At 51.0% G+C, this 22,100-nt stretch overlaps 4 protein-coding genes across 4 annotated transcripts; all 4 read left to right on the top strand.

The window, feature by feature from the left end:
- Nucleotides 1-670: 670 nt before the first annotated feature.
- PMZ80_002069 (uncharacterized protein) lies at nucleotides 671-4,627 on the top strand (the record flags this gene model as incomplete). Its single annotated transcript, XM_064870504.1, has 1 exon — nucleotides 671-4,627. The coding sequence occupies one exon, from the start codon at nucleotides 671-673 to the stop codon at nucleotides 4,625-4,627; it is 3,957 nt and encodes a 1,318-aa protein (XP_064732957.1).
- Nucleotides 4,628-6,634: 2,007 nt separating this feature from the next.
- Nucleotides 6,635-10,528, top strand: PMZ80_002070 (uncharacterized protein; the record flags this gene model as incomplete). Its single annotated transcript, XM_064870505.1, has 1 exon — nucleotides 6,635-10,528. The coding sequence occupies one exon, from the start codon at nucleotides 6,635-6,637 to the stop codon at nucleotides 10,526-10,528; it is 3,894 nt and encodes a 1,297-aa protein (XP_064732958.1).
- A 1,172-nt stretch (nucleotides 10,529-11,700) lies between these two features.
- PMZ80_002071 (uncharacterized protein) lies at nucleotides 11,701-16,259 on the top strand (the record flags this gene model as incomplete). The annotated part of the gene is made up of 2 exons (XM_064870506.1): nucleotides 11,701-14,139; nucleotides 14,253-16,259. The coding sequence occupies 2 exons, from the start codon at nucleotides 11,701-11,703 to the stop codon at nucleotides 16,257-16,259; spliced, it is 4,446 nt and encodes a 1,481-aa protein (XP_064732959.1).
- Nucleotides 16,260-17,419: 1,160 nt separating this feature from the next.
- CWH41 (Processing alpha glucosidase I) lies at nucleotides 17,420-19,861 on the top strand (the record flags this gene model as incomplete). The annotated part of the gene is made up of 2 exons (XM_064870507.1): nucleotides 17,420-17,639; nucleotides 17,685-19,861. The coding sequence occupies 2 exons, from the start codon at nucleotides 17,420-17,422 to the stop codon at nucleotides 19,859-19,861; spliced, it is 2,397 nt and encodes a 798-aa protein (XP_064732960.1).
- Nucleotides 19,862-22,100: the final 2,239 nt, after the last annotated feature.

A 22,100-nucleotide genomic window follows, 5' to 3' on the forward strand; every position in this document is an offset into this window, starting at 1 on the left:
TCAAGGATAAGGTCCGGGAAGCCAATTACACAGGGACTTTTCTTATGGTACGTTCTTGCATCGGTATCAACGAGACCCGTCGATATGGCTCACTGCGTGCAGAATAGTAAGCTTCCGAAGCAGGCAGATTTTCTAAGAGCACATCGCCATAGTATACCAGCCACCATTTGTGAGCTGAGCGGCCAGGAACGAGACCATGAGCCCGGGAATGGCACCTTCAGTAAGTACAATCGTGATCGAAGCGCGAGGACTAGACTCTGGTTCATGGCATTGCAAGTATAATGCCGGCAATAACATCACAGACTGCCTCGAACCACGACAGCATCAGTCTCCCCCTTCATTTTCTTTTCTTCACTGCATAGTCTTGTTTCGGAGGCGTTTGTGCGTTTGTACCAGTCCCAAGCCCTTTCACTATGAGTAGCATGTTCACGATCTCAGATGCGTTCGCATTTCATAGCGGCTCGATTTCACTGTGCTTGCACTCTCACAGTGAAATGCTTCACTTCTGTAAGTTACACGCTAGTGTGCTGACCTTTCTTGACCTTCCTGCGCACTCGACCTGCGACAATTGTTCTTCTTCCACATTGTTGCCTACGCCTCGCAAATCCAATCTCTTGATCCTCCGTTCTAGTTGGTCAATAGCACACGTTGCATACACAATTCTTACATCATGGACTCCCTTCTCCTCGCCTTTACGATCGCCTTGATCTATATTCTCCGAAGCCAGTTGACCACCAGTGCGACTGAAGACCAGGAGCAGATGGAAGCTCAGGGGCGCAAGGCTCAGAGCAAGAATGCGGTGATAACAGAAGGGTCTCAAGCGGCCAGGTCTCAGACGAGTGATGGACACGATGGTGGAGATGCGATGGATAGGACCGTCCACGTACACAACCACGTTCACTATCACATCACTCGACTCATCAGACGACGAGGTAGCAACAACAAGAGGCCGAGAACTCGAAGGTTGCCAAGGCAGGAGCGAGTCCACAATGAAGCGCAATCGAGCCAGGTCACAAATACAGGTCACCATCACCGCACACCAGAGGCAACACAGCCAGAACCACAAGAGATCCCAATCAGCACAACTGCAGGTGGTCGTGTTGAGTCTCCTTCAAAGCAATCTGCGCAGGCAGTGGGTGTCCAATCTCAGGTCCAACGCAAGGAACCGACTGTCATTATCGGCAGCGATGAATCCAAAGGCGACGACTACGAGAAGGGGCAGGTCCCTGTGAAGAACGAGATCGAAGAGGTCGCCGCTTCTGAGAAGGCGGATGCTAAATCAACAGCATCGACGGAACTCGCCGTGGTACTGCCCCCAGAAAAGAGCAAGACGCCGCCGAAACTTACTGCTAAAGAGAGAGCCTTCCTAGAAGCAGGAGTATTGGGAAAAGCTGGACCCTATCGTCATGAGGTGAACGACCTCAGTGCAGCGGCTGCGATCGACGCTGAAGTCTGCAAAATCATTGCTAGAAATCGTGAGAGAGACACGGTGAACGATGAGTACCAATGCAATAAGCTCCTTTGGGCGGAAGAGCGATGGGACAAGAAAGTAAAATCAGCGACCTGCACGAAGGACGCCTCTCAAGAGGATTACGATATCAACAAAGCTCACACTATTCAGCACTCATCTGAGGAGCAAGGTAGTGACGAGGAGACAAAAGTATCTATCTCTCCTCCAGATACTCCAGCAAAACATACGCCGGACACTCCACCCACCTCGATCGATGATACCTCACCACCTTCTTCTTCTGGTGCCACTTCCACTCCTCCCTCAAGTGTTAGTGCTATGCCTGACCAAAAGGATCTGGCTTCTCAACAGCATGCTCCCGACCACGCTACAAAGGAAGCCGTTCCAAGTACACATGTACCTGAGGCTAAGAGCAGCATCCTGGATGTCACTGCCACGACCGACGTGCCTACTTCGAGCGCTGTGGTACAGCCTGATACTGCTGCTAATACATCGGCCAATAATGTCCATAATACTCCATCTAGACCTGCTTATCTCGCAAAGAAGCAGGTTCTTGTCGATACCAGCGCGATGATACTCGAGCAGGAGTACAAGATAGCCTTTCCAGATGGTCATAAGCTGATCGCCACTTCTACAGACCAATATCTGTGTGGCGCAGATGCGCTTATCAAGAGTTCAACAGCTCAAGATATACTCATTTCTCCAGGTCTCACAGTTCAAACGCTTCAGCAGCACCTTGAGAATAATCGTGCAGGCAAGAACAACTTCGCGGATGAAGATCTAGCTAGAGCCTTGTATACTTTGGGACGTGCCCGAAACAAGACTCTCTTCGTGGGTGTCTACGCTGACGGAAAGCCTTCACAGCTCTTGCACTTCGACCAGTCAGACAACGAGCAAGTCGAACATCAGGTCCTGTGGATTTCAAACGACTTGAATGGCAGCCTCAGAGGCTTCGACGGGAAATACATGAAAGGCCACTGGTCAGCAATGGTTCGGGCGAAACCTACGACTCCTGATAGACCAACTGCTGAGAGCAAGGCTGCCTCCGCCGACAAGCAACACCCTTCTCCTGCTGAGGGTTCAGCTCCTACCGCCAACAGGACTGTCACCGAGCCAACTACCGAAGACGATGTCCTAGGGTCGAAGCACACGAGAGTGGAGCAAGACAATAGCCTCGCAGTCGATCGTCTCGATGATCGAGACTCTTTGGAGAGCAGCTCCCCTATCGGTATCAGGACTCCTAGTATAGAGAGTAGTATGGAGCCCGCTGCACTGTCCGAAACAACCGCCGAAGAAGATGATGGTGCTTACGATGCTCCGACATGTCCATCACCAAGAATGTCACCTGTTGACCTCACTCTAGGATTCAAAGATGATGTCGATGCCTTGATGGCGAAGGCGGATAACCATAACGATGCAGGATATATGGGCGACCCTGAAGAAGTCCTACAGGTTGCGCCAGACAATGAAGCAACACCAAAGGAGAGTCAATCGCAACGTGCCAATACGATAGGCTCAAGCCTCCTTCTGGGCGACGAAGCCATGACTGATCCTTCGGACTCTGCCGTAGAAGACGCGTTGAAAGCTACTCACAAGAACGGTGACATCGCCATGACGATGGCCTTGGACCACGGTTCAGAGAACGTATTCGGAGCATCGTCTGATGAATGCGCATTACCCGATTGTCCTGATGTTCATGTTCAGCAACCCGATCTAGCGCGTGACACCCTGCAACCATATTTCAATGACATGGAGATGACAGATGACATGCCGGATGCAAGCCAACTACCAGATCTGCCGCCGAATCCAGAATTCGACAGAGCCCAAGATCCTTCGCATACAATGACAGATGAAGAGTTCCATGCTGCGTTGGAAGCGGGTCTCGAGGTCGACGACCTCATGGAACTTGCCGGAAACACTCAGGTCAGCGCTCTGGAAGAAGACGACCAGCAACCCCCAACAGGGACTAATGACACGGTTCATCCTGAACATATATCTTTCCCTTTCAACACCGATCCTCCGCAGTTTCTTTTCAAGTTCGGAGCCCAGGCTACCGTTGAGACCTGTTCTGATGGGGTCCAGCGGCGGACACATGATGCACCTGGTGAGCCGCCTATGCAAGCTGACTCCTTTCAGCAAGGCGGCGACTCCACTATGTATGATGGATCGGATAATTTCCAGGGAAACCACCCGAGCATGCACGATGCAAAGGGTACACAAGAAGGATTGGACGAAGCAGAAGCCTTTCTGAACGATCTTGATGTGCAAGATCCGCACCCTCGGGACGACCTAGGTCAAGACCACTCTGGGCACGACCAATATAGCAAGCATGTTATCGGCAAGGACATGGTTGAGGCAGATCTCATCAGCCGTAAAAATGCTGACAAAGTTGGCGGCACACCCCCTCAAGCCACGGCCTTCGCTTCGAGCCCTCCGACCATTATTTCTCCGCCATACATTCCAGGACTAACAATGTCCCCACCGACACCGAAGTTTCCGGAGTTGGCCCCCGGGCCTGCACCATCCGCTCCAGACACCTCAGAAATGAAGGAGGAAGTCGAGCCACTGCCTGAAGGAGTATTGAGCCGCCTACGTCAGAGAGTGATTGCACAAGGCCATGTCACGTTCTACGAGAAGTATGTGCAAGGGCAGGAGCCTCCGCTAAGCTCGGGTGAGCCAAAGAGAGCTGAGCTGGAGCGAATGATCCTCGAAGAAGCGAGCAGAAATCACAGCTACTGGAAGGCGGAGTTGAACAAGATCAAGAAGGAACGGACTGCAAATAACGATCAACAATACAAGGGACATCCAGTCTACATTCACACAAAGAGGTGGCACAGCGATGGCGTCGATAAAGACAAGCTGCGGGAAGAAATGCTCAGCATCGCCCGCAACCGCAAATCAGCTGCGCAGTGGCAGTCGCAACTAGTGACGGAGGAGACCAGCATGGAGGAAGCGCCACCAGAGGTCCCAAGTGCTGCACAGCTAGCTTCAATGGCCCCAATGCCACTTGCCTTTGATGGCGGACTCGAAACTTGGACACGGTCGCTCCTACCGGCTGCGAATTCGGCGTCGGCGAGCAGCATACCGAGTGCGAGGAACAGAGTACCTAAATCAGGCCGAGATAAGAAGCCACAGAAGCGAGGTGACAAACGACCTTGAGCGAACAGGGCGAGCAAACAGTACAACATTGGAAGCAAGATCGTCTGACAAAAAATCCACAGAGATGGGCTGTGGGGGGCGAAAAATGTCATACACCACACATCAGGCAACCACCTTGCACGAAAGACTTACAGAGGGACCCACAGGAAAGTGATAGGCGCAAGTCGAACCGCAACGTCAGCATATATTCTCTCCAGCAAGTGGATGAGGGTATACGTCCACGTTCTGTGCACCTTGCCCTCGCCGCTAGACGAGATACGTAACACTTGAGAGCAGGTCAAAGCAAATCGAAAGTAGCTACTCCACGTTGCGACGATGAGCGCGCCAGTCCGGATTGGCCTGCAGTTTTTCAACACAGGTCAGCTTCATTACTGGTGGGGACTCTGAGAGCACAGGGGTAAGCTCTTCGACCGAGCATAGCACGTCGCCATAGGTCACCACCTTACTGGCAATCAGCCTCCTAAACACCAATAGTCGAAATTCGGGGAGCTTGCTGTGAGCTAGCGGGAGATATGGTGCAAAACATTGCTGCTCAGCAAGACGAAACACACGACAATATTAACACAAGATGACGTTGAAGAGTCTGTGTAATGCCGGGAAGCAGCCCGAGGGAACGGATTGTGAAAGCTCCACAGAGGGGAGACAGGAAAATGTATAGCAGGCAGGAAGCAGACAATTGCAAGATATGCTATAGTGTGCGAGTCCGAGACAATATGGTGGACGATTGGGGCTGCGAGGTTGGAGTCGGCAAATCTGTTGGGCAGCTGCAAAGCAATAGTGATGGCATAAAGAGGCGAGCGGGAATTATGGAAGCCCAAGACTGAAAAGAAAAGACATAGGTTGTATGCAATTCTCGAATGCGAAGGTGATCAAGTGTTGAGCAACAACTTTGGCGTATAAAACAGTGTGAAGGAGGTCGTTGGGGTTCAAGAAGAACCTACAGCTAGGTAGTTCGACAATGAAAGTAATATCGATAAGCTTCCTCCGTAAGAAGTCTTTCTTCTCAGTACTGTACTGACGTGGGACGTCTACTCCAGCAGGTGTCGTAAGCAAATTGCATGCTAGGTTCAGGACTATACCATGCGACCATCTCACACCTCTCCCATCCTTATGTGCCTCCACTGCATTGTAGTATGTATCGGACTACGACTTCACGTTCTCATTAGCCACACACGTATCTCCGTCCTGAACTACATTAATGGCTTCAATACTAGACCGTAGGCTGGGAAAGTCTTGACCGCGCTGTTTTCGCGTCAGCTTCACTTTCCTCCCTCCCTTCCCTTATCAATTCATCGTACCCTCAGCGGCACCCATTATCGCCCGGAGAACACCCCGGCAGTGACTCAATGCTTCGGTTACTGTACTGTCTCGTTCACAAAGGATGTGATTCAGCCCATTGTTCGTGAGCTCAACAACAATGGCCGACGACAGAAATGCATCTTTGGTGGCTGCATAGGAACAATCTTTAAGCCTCCCGCGACACGGTTGTTTCCAGTGAGTGTACAAGAGTCTCCTGAGGTCCGGTCAAGCTGCAAGATCGTAGCCATAGGTGTCATGGCGGTGGGATCACCATATTGTGTCGCTAAGAGGGGTTATAGTATGTCTGCCACGCGAGGGCTGCTCTCACCCATCAGAAGTGCTGACTTGCTCGAGTGTAGATCTGCAGAACCTTTCACCCGCTTCACACGCTCGATTCTCTTGAGCACGCAACCGGCAGGCAAAATACTGCAAGTGCCATTCGTCGTTCAAAGTGATGAAGTGATGCGTTACCGAAAGACGCAACTATACTTCACAGCCTCGACACGTCAAACATTCCATACTGAAGTACTTGCACTTTCATTGTCTATCACCCTGCTCGTGCCGCATGTCTTCGTTCCTATTTCGATGTTTTCTGCTCTCTACCGAACTTCCCTGCTTTCTTCCACTTACATCCAGGTCTACTTTGACAACTCGAAACATCTGTTCTAAACAATCCCTCGAATACTACCTAACAAGGACTCCTCCAAGATGGCCTTTTTCACATTCTTGTTGGTCACCATAATGGTGGCTTGCTTCTACGATCAACTTCCTTTCCATCTCGAAATGCTTATGAATCATGCCAAGGAGCGCATTGCACACGGGATCTATGAACACTTCCTTCAACCCATAATTGAATCGAACAACGCCGTTATCGAATCCAACAATGCCGTTATTGCATCAAACAATGCCAACATTCAATGGAACAAGCGCGTAGTCGAGTCCATCACCAGAGATGAAGAACTTCGACGAACCAATGAAGCCGGATCTCGAGTCGCACAACCTGAGAAACAGCAACTGCTGAAGGAAAAGCGAAGACAGTCTGAAGGCTTGTCGCGGAAGAGCTCACAAGGAAGTGATGCAAAATCCCACAATACCGCAACATCACCAGAACCTACTCAGCACGTTGGTCAGCTCGGCGAACTTGACAGTGTGGTCACAAAGGATGTCGAAGACAAAATTTTTCTCAATAGAAGTCACAGCATGTCCAGTGATGCTAAGTCCGATTCAGGCTACGAAAGCCATACAGAGAGTTCCAGCGTGTCGTCCGTGGAAGATGCAGACTCGGTAACACGGAATGAGGCTTCACAGAAGAGCAAAGAACATATCATCAACCACGACGACGATGACTCAGGAGCAAAGATTCCGTCAAAGAATGCTAGCATCCAAACACCACCAAACACTGCAACAACCAAGATTGAGGCCTCGCCCGCTTCTGCTATAGCAGAAACACAGGAGAAATCCTTGCCATCGGGTTCCACAGAAAGCGAGTCAGCAGATATGAACACGGACCCTGCTACAGTCAACAGCCTAGATGCTGATGCCGAGAAGAGTGCTCATGTAGTCTTTCAACCCGCCAAGTTTCGGGTCCCGGAACGATCAACAACCGCGTCTGAGCCTAGTGGTGAAAGCCTACAGACGAAAGCACCTTCTGAACCCATAGAGACTGCTGTACCTTCACGCCAGGACTTGATCAACCGGTTCGAGTGGGAGAAGCGACCCTTTGATCCCACAAATGAACCGACTCCATATCTTAGAAATTTGCAAGAACGTCTACTTGTTCCTGCGACCGAGGACTTCGCCTCCAGAGACGCTTGCACTCGGTACATGCTGGCATTCCCCCATGGCTCAGAGCTGATCTCGAAGCCTTCCGCATGGCACCACGATGTTGTTGACGCGATCGTTGATAGCTTGGAAGCACAAATTCCGAGTGTCATGTGGGCCTCCATTCAGACGACAATAGCAGCTGTGTTGCGAGAAGTGACTCCTGAGTACCGTCCGCTAGCCATTGAAGACTTGGTTGAAGCCGTCGCTGTCTGGAGCGATCGCTTCCTTGACGTGCCAATACAGGTTAGTATCTGCGATGCAAGTCGAAAGTGGTCTATTCGGAGGATCGAGCCTAAACTGGATGAGGTTGTATGGATCTGTCGAGATGAACGCAATTATGCTTCCAACGCCCCAGAACCGCGCTTTTGGTCTGGTCTGCGCCCTCTGCCAGCACCAGCTCCTGAGGTTGCTCAACAAGAAGAGTCTGCTTCTGACGATTCTTCTCAAGACCCTGACCAGCGGCCAGAAGAATCACCACAGGAGTCTGATGAGCAAAACCTGGACAGCGCGCAGACACTCGAAGATCAGACTTCTGGCGACCACGGTGACGATCCTTCTAAAGACCCCGTCTCCGAAGGTATCGATGAGTCTACCGAAGAGTCAGCCGGCGACAGCAGTGCCATGAATGCCGATAAGGAAGCTGAGCAATTCTCGGAGAAAAGACCATCTCCTCGATCTCCAGTCACCGATCCAGGCAGCGACTGGGATTTGAGTGATGAAGGTGCTGACGACGACGGTGATCATGCAGCAAGATCAGAAGAGCGTCATCCAGCACCGGAACATGATCCAGACCACGAGCCCCTGGCTGGTGGATCCGTCAACCATACTCAATTCGAGCAACGAAATGCAGACTCAGAAATGGATGAGGCTCCACCTTCACCACTGTTTGCCCCAGAGATGCCCGATAGAGACTCGTCGCCAGTGGTATCGGCACAGAATACTCAAGCTAGATGTCCCGCTGACCACGCGATGGAGGACCCAGAGCAACCAGCTCAGCCATGCGGAGAGGTCGACATGGACGACGATAACAACACCGGAGAATCGGTAACAGAGGGTATCACCGGTGATGCAAGCACGTCAGCACAATCAGGCATATTTGATGACGCGGAAGACACATGTGACTCTATACAGCACGAAGATGCTGACATGGAAGACCAGGTTGAGCCTGTACGACCAGCTGAGGACGTCAGTGTGGTGCAAGCGCAAACATCTCCGAGCTGGCCCTCAAATCGCTACAGCCAGGAGGGTGTGGCAGCATTCATGCAATACTGTGCAGACAGAAAATCACGGGACGATGAAGCCCTGGACTTGACGCGTAGAAGAGAACAGGACCAGGAAATGGAGGATGCTTCCGAAGATGAAATTGCAACAAGCCCTCCACTTGCAGGAGACCATAGCATTGCTTCGCCTGAGCCAACAGCACAACCATCCCCTTGGGCTATGAGCAATATGCAGCATACTGGTAGTTCCGAACCAAGAAGACCAGCAGACCTTACTAGCGATGTTGCCAGCAAGCTGGCTGAGTTACGACAAATGGTTGGCCTTTCAATGACAACACCCACAGCCGCCCCACAACAAGAAGCTCAAGAAACCGAGTCGCCTTCTGCCCCTTCCGACTTGGGAGTATCGAAATCACCAGAGGGGACTAATAGAGACGTCATGGAGGACAAAGCTCAGCCAATGTCTGATGGTGATGATGGCGATGATGCAAACGATAGCGACGAAGATGAGGATGTCTTTGTAGATGTGCCACCAGGTCGAACTGGCGGTGATCACAGTGACAGTGATGATGACGGTGATGGTAGTATCGAGAACGATGCTGCAGAGGACTCTGATGCAGACATGCAACAAGATACTGAGGAGGTCGGTGAGGACGACAAGGACGCTCAAACCCAAGACCTGAGCCTCGGAGCGGACAGTGGCAGCGATGATGAGGGAGACGACACCGTAGGCCTTGCCGATGACCTCGAAGAGAGCGACGCGGACGTAGAAATGGAAGAAGGAGAAAATCCCTCTGGCTACGGAGAGCTTACTCTTGTCGAAGGTGCAGGTCTCTCAGCTTCATCCAAAGATCAGCAGAAGTACAAACCTGAGTTGCGACCATCTGAAGGGGTCCAATATCGTCCAGCAAGAACAAGTCGAGTACAAATGCCGTCACGCTATGATGTCGCACGAGAACGGGAAGCTAATGATCTTCTCTACAACACAAGCCTAGCATCTGCATTATATCGTCTTCGAAGCAAGCTTGAAGCAGTTAAACGCATTGCTGTCTACCGAGACCTCGCGTTTGGTGAACATCAGGCACAAGATAACGACGAATCTATGGATCCGGAGTTGACCAAGTACACAATCAGAGAGGCAGATAGATTACAAGTGCATTGGACGGAGGAAGAGTGTCGTCACTCTGTGGACGCTGAGATCTCGGGAGACGAGGATCTTTACGGTGACAATGACGAATACATGACGCTGAAGTCTCAAGGCGTGGAAATTGACGAGGATGAGCTGATAAATGAAGTGCTTCGGGTAGCCGAGAACAAGCGACACGGTAGGATGCTGCAGAAGGCAGCTCGGCAGGCAGAAAAGGAAGAAGAGGAGAAGGAGGCTGAGGAGAAGCAGGCTGAGGAGAAGCAGGCTGAGGAGAAGCTGGCTCATGCTAAGCAGGCTGCACAAGAGGCTGCAGTTGTACCAATGAAGTCTGCTGCTGTAATAGCACGAGAGCTGAGACAGAAAACTGCAGGTAGAAAAGGCAACGGTGCAAGAGGAAGTGGTCGGCGATAGGGAGGACGACAGAGAAACGCAAAGATGTGGGAGGAGGCTGATGTGACCAGTCTGTATGAAAAATTGGGAAAGCTTGAGCTGTTTTCACACAGGATCTTGCAAGAAGCAAGAGCCTGGTGGTTTATGGGAGAATCAGCCGCTAAAGGCGAGATCGTGGTAGATGTTCCAAGAAGGATCGCATCTGCACATAGGAGATAGTCTGAACCAGAATTATGGTATCACCAAAATGCATTTCTAGCGCTCACGCACAACAAGAGTCGTGTAAGCACTGACATTAAACACATAACCTCAGAGCTCATTGCTCAGCACGCTCAGGAAGATCTGTAAATACGGCAGGGTATCGAAGCCATGAGCGTCGGGCCTTCTTGCTTGTCGATCACGTGTTTGTTGTGAGAGCTTCCGGAATCTCAAGCTCAATCTTTTCAACGACATCAATTCTCTTGTCGTTCCGTTCCAGCAGCATCATGTGAATCACTTCCAGCAAGCAAGTTTCCACTTTGCTGCAGAGATGAGATACCAATTTAGTGAATGGCATGCTTCTGGATCAGCACAAGCCTTTTGTCTTATCACGAACGATGTGTAGCTGAGCCGGCTGGCATAACGGCCGTTGGCGTTGCTTACAAGTATTGCAAATGGACGCAGCTATGGCGGGTGGCTGTGAGAGAAAACGCGTTCATGTAACGAGGACTTATGGTAAGTACATTCTGCTCAGAGCACAGTGTTGATGTTGACAGCAGGTGTTTAGTTTTCAGCAATACGAGTAGGTAGGTGGCAAGTCTTCAATTCTCCCGTCCCTCGAGTAAGTAGACGCCATGGGACATGGTATTTTGCCTTGTGCCTTTCAACCAAAAGCAGATGCTCTAGCCGTCGTCCCTTCAGAAGTTCCCTTGCTGAATGGCTTCCTCAATGGTGGCAGACTCTTGTTCTGGCCCTTGACTATGTATGACCCAGGAGCTATATCACGATTTTCACTTACCACATGTCTCGATTGATCTGGCTTTACAGTGCAACTTTCACTTCATCGGTTTGCTTATCACTCCTGTTCGTAACTACGCTAGCGCAATTATTATTCTTCGATCTTTCTATTTGCGCAAAACCCATTCCTCTACTCTACCCATTTTCGTTACCACAAAACATACTTCAAAGTATTGCGAGACTCTTACCATACCACCATGGAGCTCGTAACCTTACTTACCTCCTCGATGGAGCACATCAGCCTATTGTCTGTCTTTTTCTACGTCGTCTCTTTTCTTCTTCTCACATACGTCGCAACAATAGTCCATTTGCGGACTGGTAATGGAATCGTCAACCGAGCTGTTCAAACAGCTGTTCAAGCCCAGCAAGCAGAACTCGAGGCGGCGTACAAGACCATCGCCGCACAAGAACAATGTCACAAAGGAGAGAAGGCAGCCTTACGCAAGGCTCACACCGAAGAGATGAAAGCCAAGAACAAGGCTTATGAAGAAGAGGTACAGAAGATGAAAGATGCCATTGAGAGGGACCGAAAACGCAGGATCTTAGGGTCGCGACGACCTCTCAGATACGCCATCACTCCTCTGCAGTATCCGATTGACGACGACATCGAAACGCAAACTGAGCTCGAACTGAAGGCCGAGCTCCAAGGTCGTGAAGAAGAGATCGCCAGCCTTTCAACAAGGAACAGATATCTCGAAGAACAATTGGCGCAAGCCAAAGAAGAGAAGTCCGATCAGGCCAAGAAGATTCTGGACCTCGAATCGAAACTTGCCAGTGGTGCAGCTGGAGGATCTAGTGCAAGTGGCAGCACGCCAGTCGATCATTCGCAGTCACCTGGAGTCAAGACCTCCTCTGCTGAAAATGTCTTTGAGAGCACAGCCTTGGTTCCTGCTACATGCTCGGTACCAGAAACCTCGCAGTCTCAAGAAAGCACCGCCATCGGTAACGACCAAATCTCTTCCCACGACAATGGGACCCCAGTTTGTACGTTCACAATGCGCAACGACCCTAACCATCCCATCTCTGTTGCCACTGCGGACTATTATCAGAACTCTCCTGGTACCTTCCATTTCGCTGGCTCCCTCGGCCGCAAGGGACATCTTCACATCAAAATAACGGGCGATATCCACGAGTTACTCAGCACGACTGTACGTTGCCGTCGGCGCTGCCTCTACATCCCAGAGTCAGAGATGAACCTCGAGACGGTGATGAAAAAGGTGGAGTCCCTCTCTGTTGAGATGCCTGTTTCAAAGATGAGGCCTCGGCAATATAAGCCGCCACAGAGCACATCAATCGATTCCGCTATCACACGATTGAGGTGCCGAAGGGTTGAACAACCACAGATCACCTCACCAAAGTTCGAGTCGTCTCCACCTCTGCTTATTGAAGCAGCAAAGGCAAATGACGATCAAGATGAGGATAGCCAGAAGACCGGAGTCACAGCCAAGGGTACTGATGTTGAGATCATGCACCCCGACAATGCTAGCAGCAAAGCACGGTCGCCCGGAGAGGTAGTCGACATGGATGGGAAGTCGGACGTGGATTCTGGGGAAGCAAGCATCAATCACGAAGAACCAGTGAAGGCATCCGAGAGTGATGGACAGAAAGACCTCACTGACGATATTGGACCATTAACAGCACCAAAGCACGTCGCCTTCGCTCCGCCATGTAAGACTACTAGCCTCGAAAGCTTGTTCGATGTAAATAGACTTTACATCAACGATACGCCGCTGTCGTTTATGAAAGATATCCGGACATTGGTCCCATCCGAGTTGACAGTCTTCACTGCAGATGGTGGAGCGGATGTACAGAACTGTTTTGAGAAGTCCTTTCCTCATGGGTATCGCCTAGATATTCCAACAGAGGACAATCAATTACAGGCTGTAGCAGGCAGTATGTATGCGCAGCACCCGGAGCTGACATGCATTGCGGACAAGGTGGACATCCTTCGAGTTTTCATGGGAGCTATTGCCTCGACATCCAGTAGCGGTTTCAGTGAGGAAGATATCTGCAAAGGCCTCTTCTTCTTGGGTCATGTTGTCGGCATTGAATTCAACCTTCAGCTTGGTGTATTTGAAGCTGGTGGACAGAAGCGCGGCCTGGGAATTCAAGGATTCCCAGCATCCAGAGACTGCGTGGTCTGGATCTACAAGGGCTTCCAGCAGCAGTCGTCTGAAGCAACGAGTCCTGCCTCGGGCAGTCGATGGTCAGCTATGCATAAATTACCTGCACCCACACCGACACCCGCACCAGCACCTATCTTCGATTACTCTTGGCAGCCACAGAGTCGGCCTGTCACTAACGAAACGTCAACAACCGGATCCTGGACTCTAGACCACAATGCATTGTCGTTTAGCACTGGTCGCTACCCTGCAACTCAGCAATTCGACTTCGTTGCAAACCAACCCATTGCGACCACAAACTCTGACCCGTCCTCGGCTAACACAAAGACGACAGTTGAGGCTCCTGATCAGCCGATGACGGACGCAAAGGATGATGATGTTCGACCAGATCGTGAGATTCAGAAGCGAGTCAGAGAGCGCCGCGAAGACACTGATATGCCCGACGCGGATATGTCTCTTCTTGACCAAGCTCGACAGCGGTACGACTCTGAACAGTCACGTCCTACAAGATCTGTACCCCACCGGCACAACCATTCACTTCCGGTCAGACAGTGACGACAGCTACTTCTCAGCCGGCAGCAAATCCGTCATTATCTGCTTCATATGCGATGCCGTTTTCAGCACAGCAGACCGGCTCATTCGAGTCGATCCGTTCAGAAACCATCGCTGCTGCACCGGCGCAGGCAAACCCGCCGATCTTCCCTCCAGCAGATACCACGCCTGCCCCACGACAGCAGACACAGGCACATGTAGCCGGACCTGCACCCCCGCCGACGAATGGTTCACTCAACTCACCTCAGCCAGATGCAATGGATACCTCAGAAGCCTCGTCAAAGCCGGCGCAAACGTTCCCTTCCAATGAATTCAATACCTTGTCTAGCAGTTTGCCACCAACAACGTCGTTGCCTCGCGGCCCAGTTGGTGCTACACCCACATCTCGACCGTCCATGCCCTTCGATGGCACTCGTTTTACAAATGGCTCTGATAACTTCTTCGCTGGTCCAAACCTGACACTGAGAGAGTTACCTAAGCTCCAGCCACAATCTGGAACCAAGCTGGACAACGTCCCAGCACTTCCGAGGGACTCCAAGGCGGCGATTGCTAAGAACGTCAATACCAAAAGCCTCAATGCCATCAACGCCAACCGCTCCAACCGTATGCACGTTGATACCACTGATCCTGCCACAAGCAACCCAACATTGTCCCTCGAGCCAAACCTTGCCTTTGGCTCATCCTCCTCGCAAGTTCTTGCGCCAACGGGAATGGTGCAGTTTGGGCAAGCGCCTTCAGCCTCTGGCGAAGCCGCACAAAGTACGTTTATAGCTCAAGCGCCTACTGTTCCAGAGACAACGTTGGAAGACACCGCAGCCGAAACTCAGGACGAATTCGCCGCCAAAGGAGAGGAGCTCCAAGGTGAAGAAGAGAAAGTGACCGATGAAGAGAATGATCTGGATTCCCTCTTCGGATCTGACAACGAAGGAGCTAGCGGTAAGGACGGCGAAGCGAAGGACAATCAACAAGAGAAGAAGGATGACGAGGATGAGGGCGAAGAGAGTGAGGACGAAGAGGATGAGGATGACGATGACAATGGTGACGACAGCGACGCCAACAACGATAATGACGATAACGACGACAACGACGATAATGACGATGACGACGATGGTGCATATGGTATTCCAAACAACGGCAGTCTTGAGGAGGACGAGGAAAACGACCGGCATGCCGACGACGAGGCCGGCGAGGGGCACATTGGAGATGGTGATTCTCTTCCTGATTATGACTCCGATGCCGACGGCTATGGCGATAGTTCAATCGAGCCTGAGCCCATTGCTAGTAGCTTACAAAACTCGCTATCACAGACCCGGGAAGTACGTGATGCCCAAGCTCGGCAGTACGCTTGGATGAAAGCTGAAGCAGACCGTCGCACGTATGTCAGCCTCGTCGCATCCCTGCGGAATTCGAAGCAACCAAGTATCAAGGGCGTCAGTGTAGAATCACTGCTCGTTGCTGCGGAAAGATTGGAAGCTTCAGCAACTGAAAAGGCCGCGACTATCGATCGAGACCGTGATTTGTTCAATGATGATCAACACGTACATCAGCTACAGGGCAATATCTTCAAGTTCATGAACGAAAACACCAAGAACGTGGAGGTGTTCAGGGAAGAAGTATTCTCTTTGCAAGAGCAGATAGAGAACGAGAAGCAAGAAAAGGAATTGATTGCTAGTGTCCCCCGGGATCAGCTAAAAAAGCCAATTACACCGACAAAGGTTGAGGCAGCATCCCCCAGGATTCCAGTCGTGAACGCAAAAAGACTAGGAGACATCGCACGAACGACAAAACTGCGACACTTCTACACGAGTTGGCTACAAGAGAATCCACCACTAGATGGTGAAGGTCGAACCCAGCGACACAGACTGTATGAGATTGAGTTTGCGGAGAAAGAGAAGACGTTCTGGGATAACGCATATGACAGAGTCAAGCTCAAGACTGCCCAAGACTTTTCAGACTTCGAAGCAATGGGTTCGGAATTGCCAGATGTGGGGCTTGCGCCTGATCATCAGCGCAGACGGATCTTCGATGCAGCGAAAGAAACTATGGCAAAAGAGGATCAGAAAATGAGTGGTACGGATTGAGAAGATGATACTGTGAGAAGACAACTCTACAGAGTACATGCGCTATGAACAGTCCACGTCCGATTTTTCAAGAGGACCTGGGTGTTTATGGGTCGTGGAGAGGTTCCACGCATTCCTCTCGCACTCCGACCCAGCATGAGAAGATCTCTATAGAACATTATGTGGTGTGAACATCTTATGTCCGATTTTTCAAGAGGACATAAGTTTCCATGACGCATGGGGGGATCCTACGCATCATCTCGAGTATTCGGTCGCTCTCGCCCTCTTCCATGAACATTCGCAGAAATTCGTTCCAACTTTCCAGGAAGTACAGTGGTTTCCGGCTCCATGACTATGAATGTCAACATGGACACAGCAGATCAACCATGAATGAAGCCATAATGAGCCTACTCGAAACAGGAACCAAGAGTCGGATGAAGAGAAGCTGTCTCGAGATGAGCTCAGTGGACGGGTCAGTAGCGAAGCTCAGGCGACGCGGAGAGCGATGGCTTTCTATGCCACACGAAGTGAAGGAACAAGAAGGGCTCGTGTGTAATCGGAGAGCAAGTTGATGGAAAAAGGTGTCGAGGATTACAGAACGCGAAGATGAACATGGACAAGAGGACAACGATTGGACTTCGGAGGCATATTTAAAAGGACTTCCGGTACATTGGTCGGATCCCGAAGCGAAGTTCGTACTTTTGAGTGCGAGGACGCGGAGAGGTTCGTGCCTGTACAAGGATCGTCTTTGAGCGCAGGTAGATGCAATATGCAGAGGCGTCAACAATGTTGAGTGTAGAAGGATGGGTACAACGTATGCGAACATAGAAGGCGCATCTTTAGAACAGACCAATAGATAATAATGGAAACAAACTAATGTTCATCGTTGATCCCTCGCATCTACTTGTGAACTCGTACATGAGTGAGACCTAGCGAGCACGAGCATCCTGATTGATCGTTTTTGTATGGCAGAATAGTGCAGACCGAGCAGTAGTATTGATGGCGGCTATAGGTAGGGTGATGCCCCTGCATAAGCGAAAGCCAAGATCTCACAGGCAAGCTTAAGCGGCGGAGCACATGCACGAACGAACAGCACACAGGCATGACGAAGGTGGTGGTGTTCACATCAAAAAAGTTGAGCTTCCCCTTCGTACCTGCCACGACAACTATAAGCAGTAGCTATGCAGTTGAAAGCTTTATTGCTCCCTCTTCTGCAGGGTCTTGCTCTCACATCAGCGCAGGACTCTCAGCAACCTCTGAACGGCGCAGCTGCCAATGACTCGCTGCTATGGGGTCCCTACCGACCGAATCTGTACTTCGGCGTACGGCCACGAATACCGAAGAGCTTGTTGACTGGGCTTATGTGGGCGAATGTGGATGACTTTAAGAATGCACAGGAGAGCAAGTACTCTGATCGATTGCTATAGTTGAAGCTAACACCGGCAGACTTCCGATTCACCTGCGAGCAACATGCTGGCATGGCTGGCTATGGATGGGAGGAGTACGATACTAAGAAGGGCGGTCGACAAGTGATCCATGACGCGGGCAACAAGATTGATTTGACTATCGACTTCGTTAAGATCCCGGGAGGAAGCAATGGCGGCAGCTGGGCTGCAAGGATAAGTGGTACCCTTCGAGACGATGCACCGCCGAACCTCGTTACGACCCTCCTTTTCTATGCTGGCATGGAAGGTATCGGAGAGCTGGGCTTTGCGCATGAGCCACAAGAGCATGGAATCTCGGGACCCGTCACTATACATGGCAGTACTGCCGACCTTGGAGATTTCGACATCGAGATTGTGGATGGTCCAAACAATAAACTACCCTACAAAGTACACCCATCGTGGGATGAGAAGCCGCTGGATGTTACACTTGCTCAGAGTTTTATGGCTCCTCCAGATCAGGTATGGAGAGGGAAGGAGATTGCTTTCTCTGGTTTCAAGCAGACTATCGACAAACTGATGGAGAAGTATGGTCAAGAGAATATGGCACCGCCGTGGCAGGCCTTCACCATCAAGAACAATATCCTGGGAGGGAATGTGCATATGATACAGAAAGTCTTTGTCGGCAACTTCCAATTCGACGTACTGTTCAAGTCTGCTTCGGGGCCAGCAGTGACTTCCCAAGCGCTAGACGGAGCTATTGAATCAACCTCAAAGAGCTTCAAATCGAGGTACTCAGACGTGTTCAAGCCTGCCAAGCCGTTCGATGAAGACGACCACAGAGCTTGCGCTGAGTCGATGCTTTCCAACCTTGCAGGAGGGATTGGCTACTTCTATGGAGATTCGCTCGTCGACAGATCATATGCTTCGGAATATGATGAAGAAGACGAAGGTTTCTGGGAGGCAGCTGCCGAAGCAAGAACAAGGAACGAACCTACAACAGACCCGGCCACCGAGCTATTCACCAGTGTTCCTTCTCGACCATTCTTTCCGAGAGGCTTTTTATGGGATGAAGGCTTCCACCTCATTCCCATCGTTGACTGGGACGCGGATCTTGCTCTAACCATTGTCGAGTCATGGTTCAATCTGATGGACGATGATGGCTGGATCGCAAGAGAACAAATACTCGGTCCTGAAGCTCGAAGCAAAGTGCCAGCTGAATTTCAAGTCCAGTACCCGCATTATGCCAACCCAACAACACTCTTCCTGATCGTTGAGGCACTCGCCACAAAGCTCGGGTCTAAGGATCTCTCGTCCTCTGAAAAAGCAAACATCAAGTCGCGACTTATCAAGCTATACCCTCTTCTCCAAAAGCACTACCAATGGTATCGCCGCACTCAGGCAGGTGATATCAAGTCCTACGATCGAGAAGCCTTTTCGACCAAAGAAGGCTACAGATGGCGAGGTCGAACTCCACGACACATTCTGCCTTCTGGGCTCGATGACTACCCACGAGCTCAACCACCACATCCTGGCGAGCTCCATCTCGACCTCATTTCGTGGATTGGGCTTATGTCTCGCTCTCTGTCCACCATCTCCAATCTTCTCGACGCTAAGGACGACGTACAGACTTACACCAAGCATCTGACTGCCATCTCTCGGAATCTGGACGACCTGCACTGGTCAAGCCAGCACAAAGCATATTGTGACGCCACAATCGATGACTACGAGGAGCACCAATTGGTCTGCCACAAAGGATATATCTCGCTCTTTCCCTTCATTATTGATCTGCTTCCTCATAACCACAAGAATATTCCAGCAATCCTTGATCTCATCGCCGATCCAGATCAGCTTTGGTCTCCATACGGCATCCGCAGCTTGTCAAAGCAAGACGAGCTCTATGGTACTGATGAGAATTACTGGCGATCACCAATCTGGATGAACATGAACTACCTGATTGTCAAGGCCCTTCACACGCTCGCGACAGACACCACATCTGCGACTGCTGCCCCAAAGAAGACACGAGAGCAAGCGCGAAAACTATACTCAGACCTGAGGAAGAATCTAGTCAACAATGTCGTGAAGCAGTGGAAAGATACTGGGTTCGCTTGGGAGCAGTACAATCCTGATACTGGCCTTGGTCAGAGAACGCAGCACTTTACGGGTTGGACTAGTCTGGTCGTTGTCATTATGAGTATGGAGGATTTACCTGCGGGTGGGAAGGTGCATGAAGAGCTGTGATGTTCAGGTTAAGCTGCATACCTTTGATATAATCGGCCATGACGCTGAGATCGCCGTGGTCACCACAACAGTCGTCTAATAAGTAGCCGCAATCTCACCGCTCCTCCCTCGCGATGTGATTCGCTTTCGAGGAATGTACGACCATGATCGAAGCGGACGGAAGGTGCAGGCATATTCAATATGGGAAGGAGGAAGTGGTAGTATGGCACGTGACAAGTTCGAAGGGCATCTCCAGATTGAAGGAAGAATGATCGGCTTGCGCAGGGAAGGAGCGACCCGAGTTCGAGGCAGCTCGGCCACGACTGCCTCATTTGTGGCGATGCAGGCACAACCATTACTTGGAGAAGGAGCATGCTGATTTGTCAGTTTGGAAGGCGCGACCGTTCTACATCGAGGAGGGAGGACCCGATCAGATCTTTTGAACGAGGGAAGGAGAGATTAAGGCGCAGGAGTAAGTAGGGAGGTATAACATGCCCACAAGCGGTCCGCACGGGCGCATACGAGGCAGGCGCGAACGATGTTCTGGCAAGAGAGTGCGACGCTGGTTACGAGTCTAGCAGGGAAAGGACGACCGTATCGACTATTAAGAAAGTCCAGAAAAGGCGTGATGGTCTCCGAAAACATCGGCATAGGAGGCGCAAAGTTTCGTCGAAAGCACAGAACCGGCGAGCGCCTGCTCGACTACGATCTTGATGGTACCTGAGTCACTGCTCGGAGATGGCCGTCGAGGCCTACCTACGACAGTTCAGGTGTTTATGCTTGTGCTTCGTTAGGCGCGTCAGGCCTAGAGTAACTTTTGCTACAGGCACTAAAAATATAAACTGGGCGACCTCATTCTCTGAGTGGGACTTCGCGCCCGGACATCGCCGCTGCTGAGCTCTAGGATTCCTAGAAACAATAGTCGTTAGGTACCTCGCCTTCAATACTCAGCATATTTCCAGGAAGCAGCTAGCTACGTCCCTATGCCCTTTGTATACTATGCTAGTCTGCGTATATTTGTATAGTGCAACAGGGAAGGGTGCAACAGTATACGTGAATAGCAAGTACTCGTACATTGTCGTGCAGCCTGAGAATGTGATGTAGTGTTGGCAAATTTTTGAGGATTTTATTCACCCACCATCATCATTGAACAGAGCCGTGTCATCGCGAGGAAAGCAATTACCGATGATGACACACAGAAAGTTTCGTCGTACAGCACTTGGGCGTCGAAGAAGGCACGTCCGTCGCAATGCAGCAACCAGGGAGGCGCAGCCATACCTTGACAATTCACGCCGAGAAGGGGCGACGAGATGCCATCATGGGAACATTCGAAGGAAGGAGCCACCGAGTATGAAGAAGGTGCGATGGTGAAAATGGAGATGAGGAAGGAACAATGCATCGATCGGAGGTAAGGAAGGCACGACCAAGCACTTGTGATCTCGAGGGCAGGTACGATCAATCTGATTGTAAGGAAATCACGATTCTCGTGCAACGGCAAGGCAATGACGACGCCAACGTAGCTGATGAGGGAGGTGCGGTATTCTAGTAAGGAAAGCGCCATCGCACATGCATCACGAGGAAGAAGTATCCGGGCTTACAAAGAAGGTACGATCAGTCCGAGAACATGGCAGGTACGATCACTGCTCGGCTATACAGGCAAGTACGATGGACACCAGCGACGAAGAAAGTGCGACCAATCTTCAAGAGTCACGGAAGGCACGACCTTCGAGGATAGCGGGACAAGAGCGATGCATTGGGACTAACAGGGAAGGTGCCACCGAACATGTATCACAGCGAGGAAGGTGCACCTATGAGGTGGGGAAGGTGCGATCAATTTAAAAGCAGGGAAGGCACGACCGCGGCTCGACCATACAGGCAAGTACGATGAAGACTCAGAGACGAGGGAGGCGCGAACAACTTCGTTAGCCAGAGCAAGCGCAACCTCCAAACAACGGCGAGGCAGGGGCGATGGAGATGAACTGATGCAAAAGGAACCATCGAATAGGCAGTTTAAGGTAGGCGCACCCGCGAAATGCGGAAGGCGCGATCAGCCTAAAAATTAAGCAAGTACGACCGCTTCTTAATCTTCAGGCAGCTGCGATAGCCTGGTGAGAAGGAAGGTGCGACTGACTTCCAATAGCAAGGAATGCACGGCCTCTTGACAATGGCGAGGCAAGGGCGATGCAGATGGACTACGGAGAAGGTGCGATGGCCTAACAGGAAGGTGAATCAGTGAAATTGAGAAAGTGCGATCTGCTCT

Source organism: Knufia obscura (genome assembly GCF_036327395.1).
Source record: "Knufia obscura strain CCFEE 5817 isolate CBS 148926 chromosome Unknown scaffold_2, whole genome shotgun sequence".
Classification (NCBI taxonomy): Eukaryota; Fungi; Ascomycota; class Eurotiomycetes; order Chaetothyriales; family Trichomeriaceae; genus Knufia; species Knufia obscura.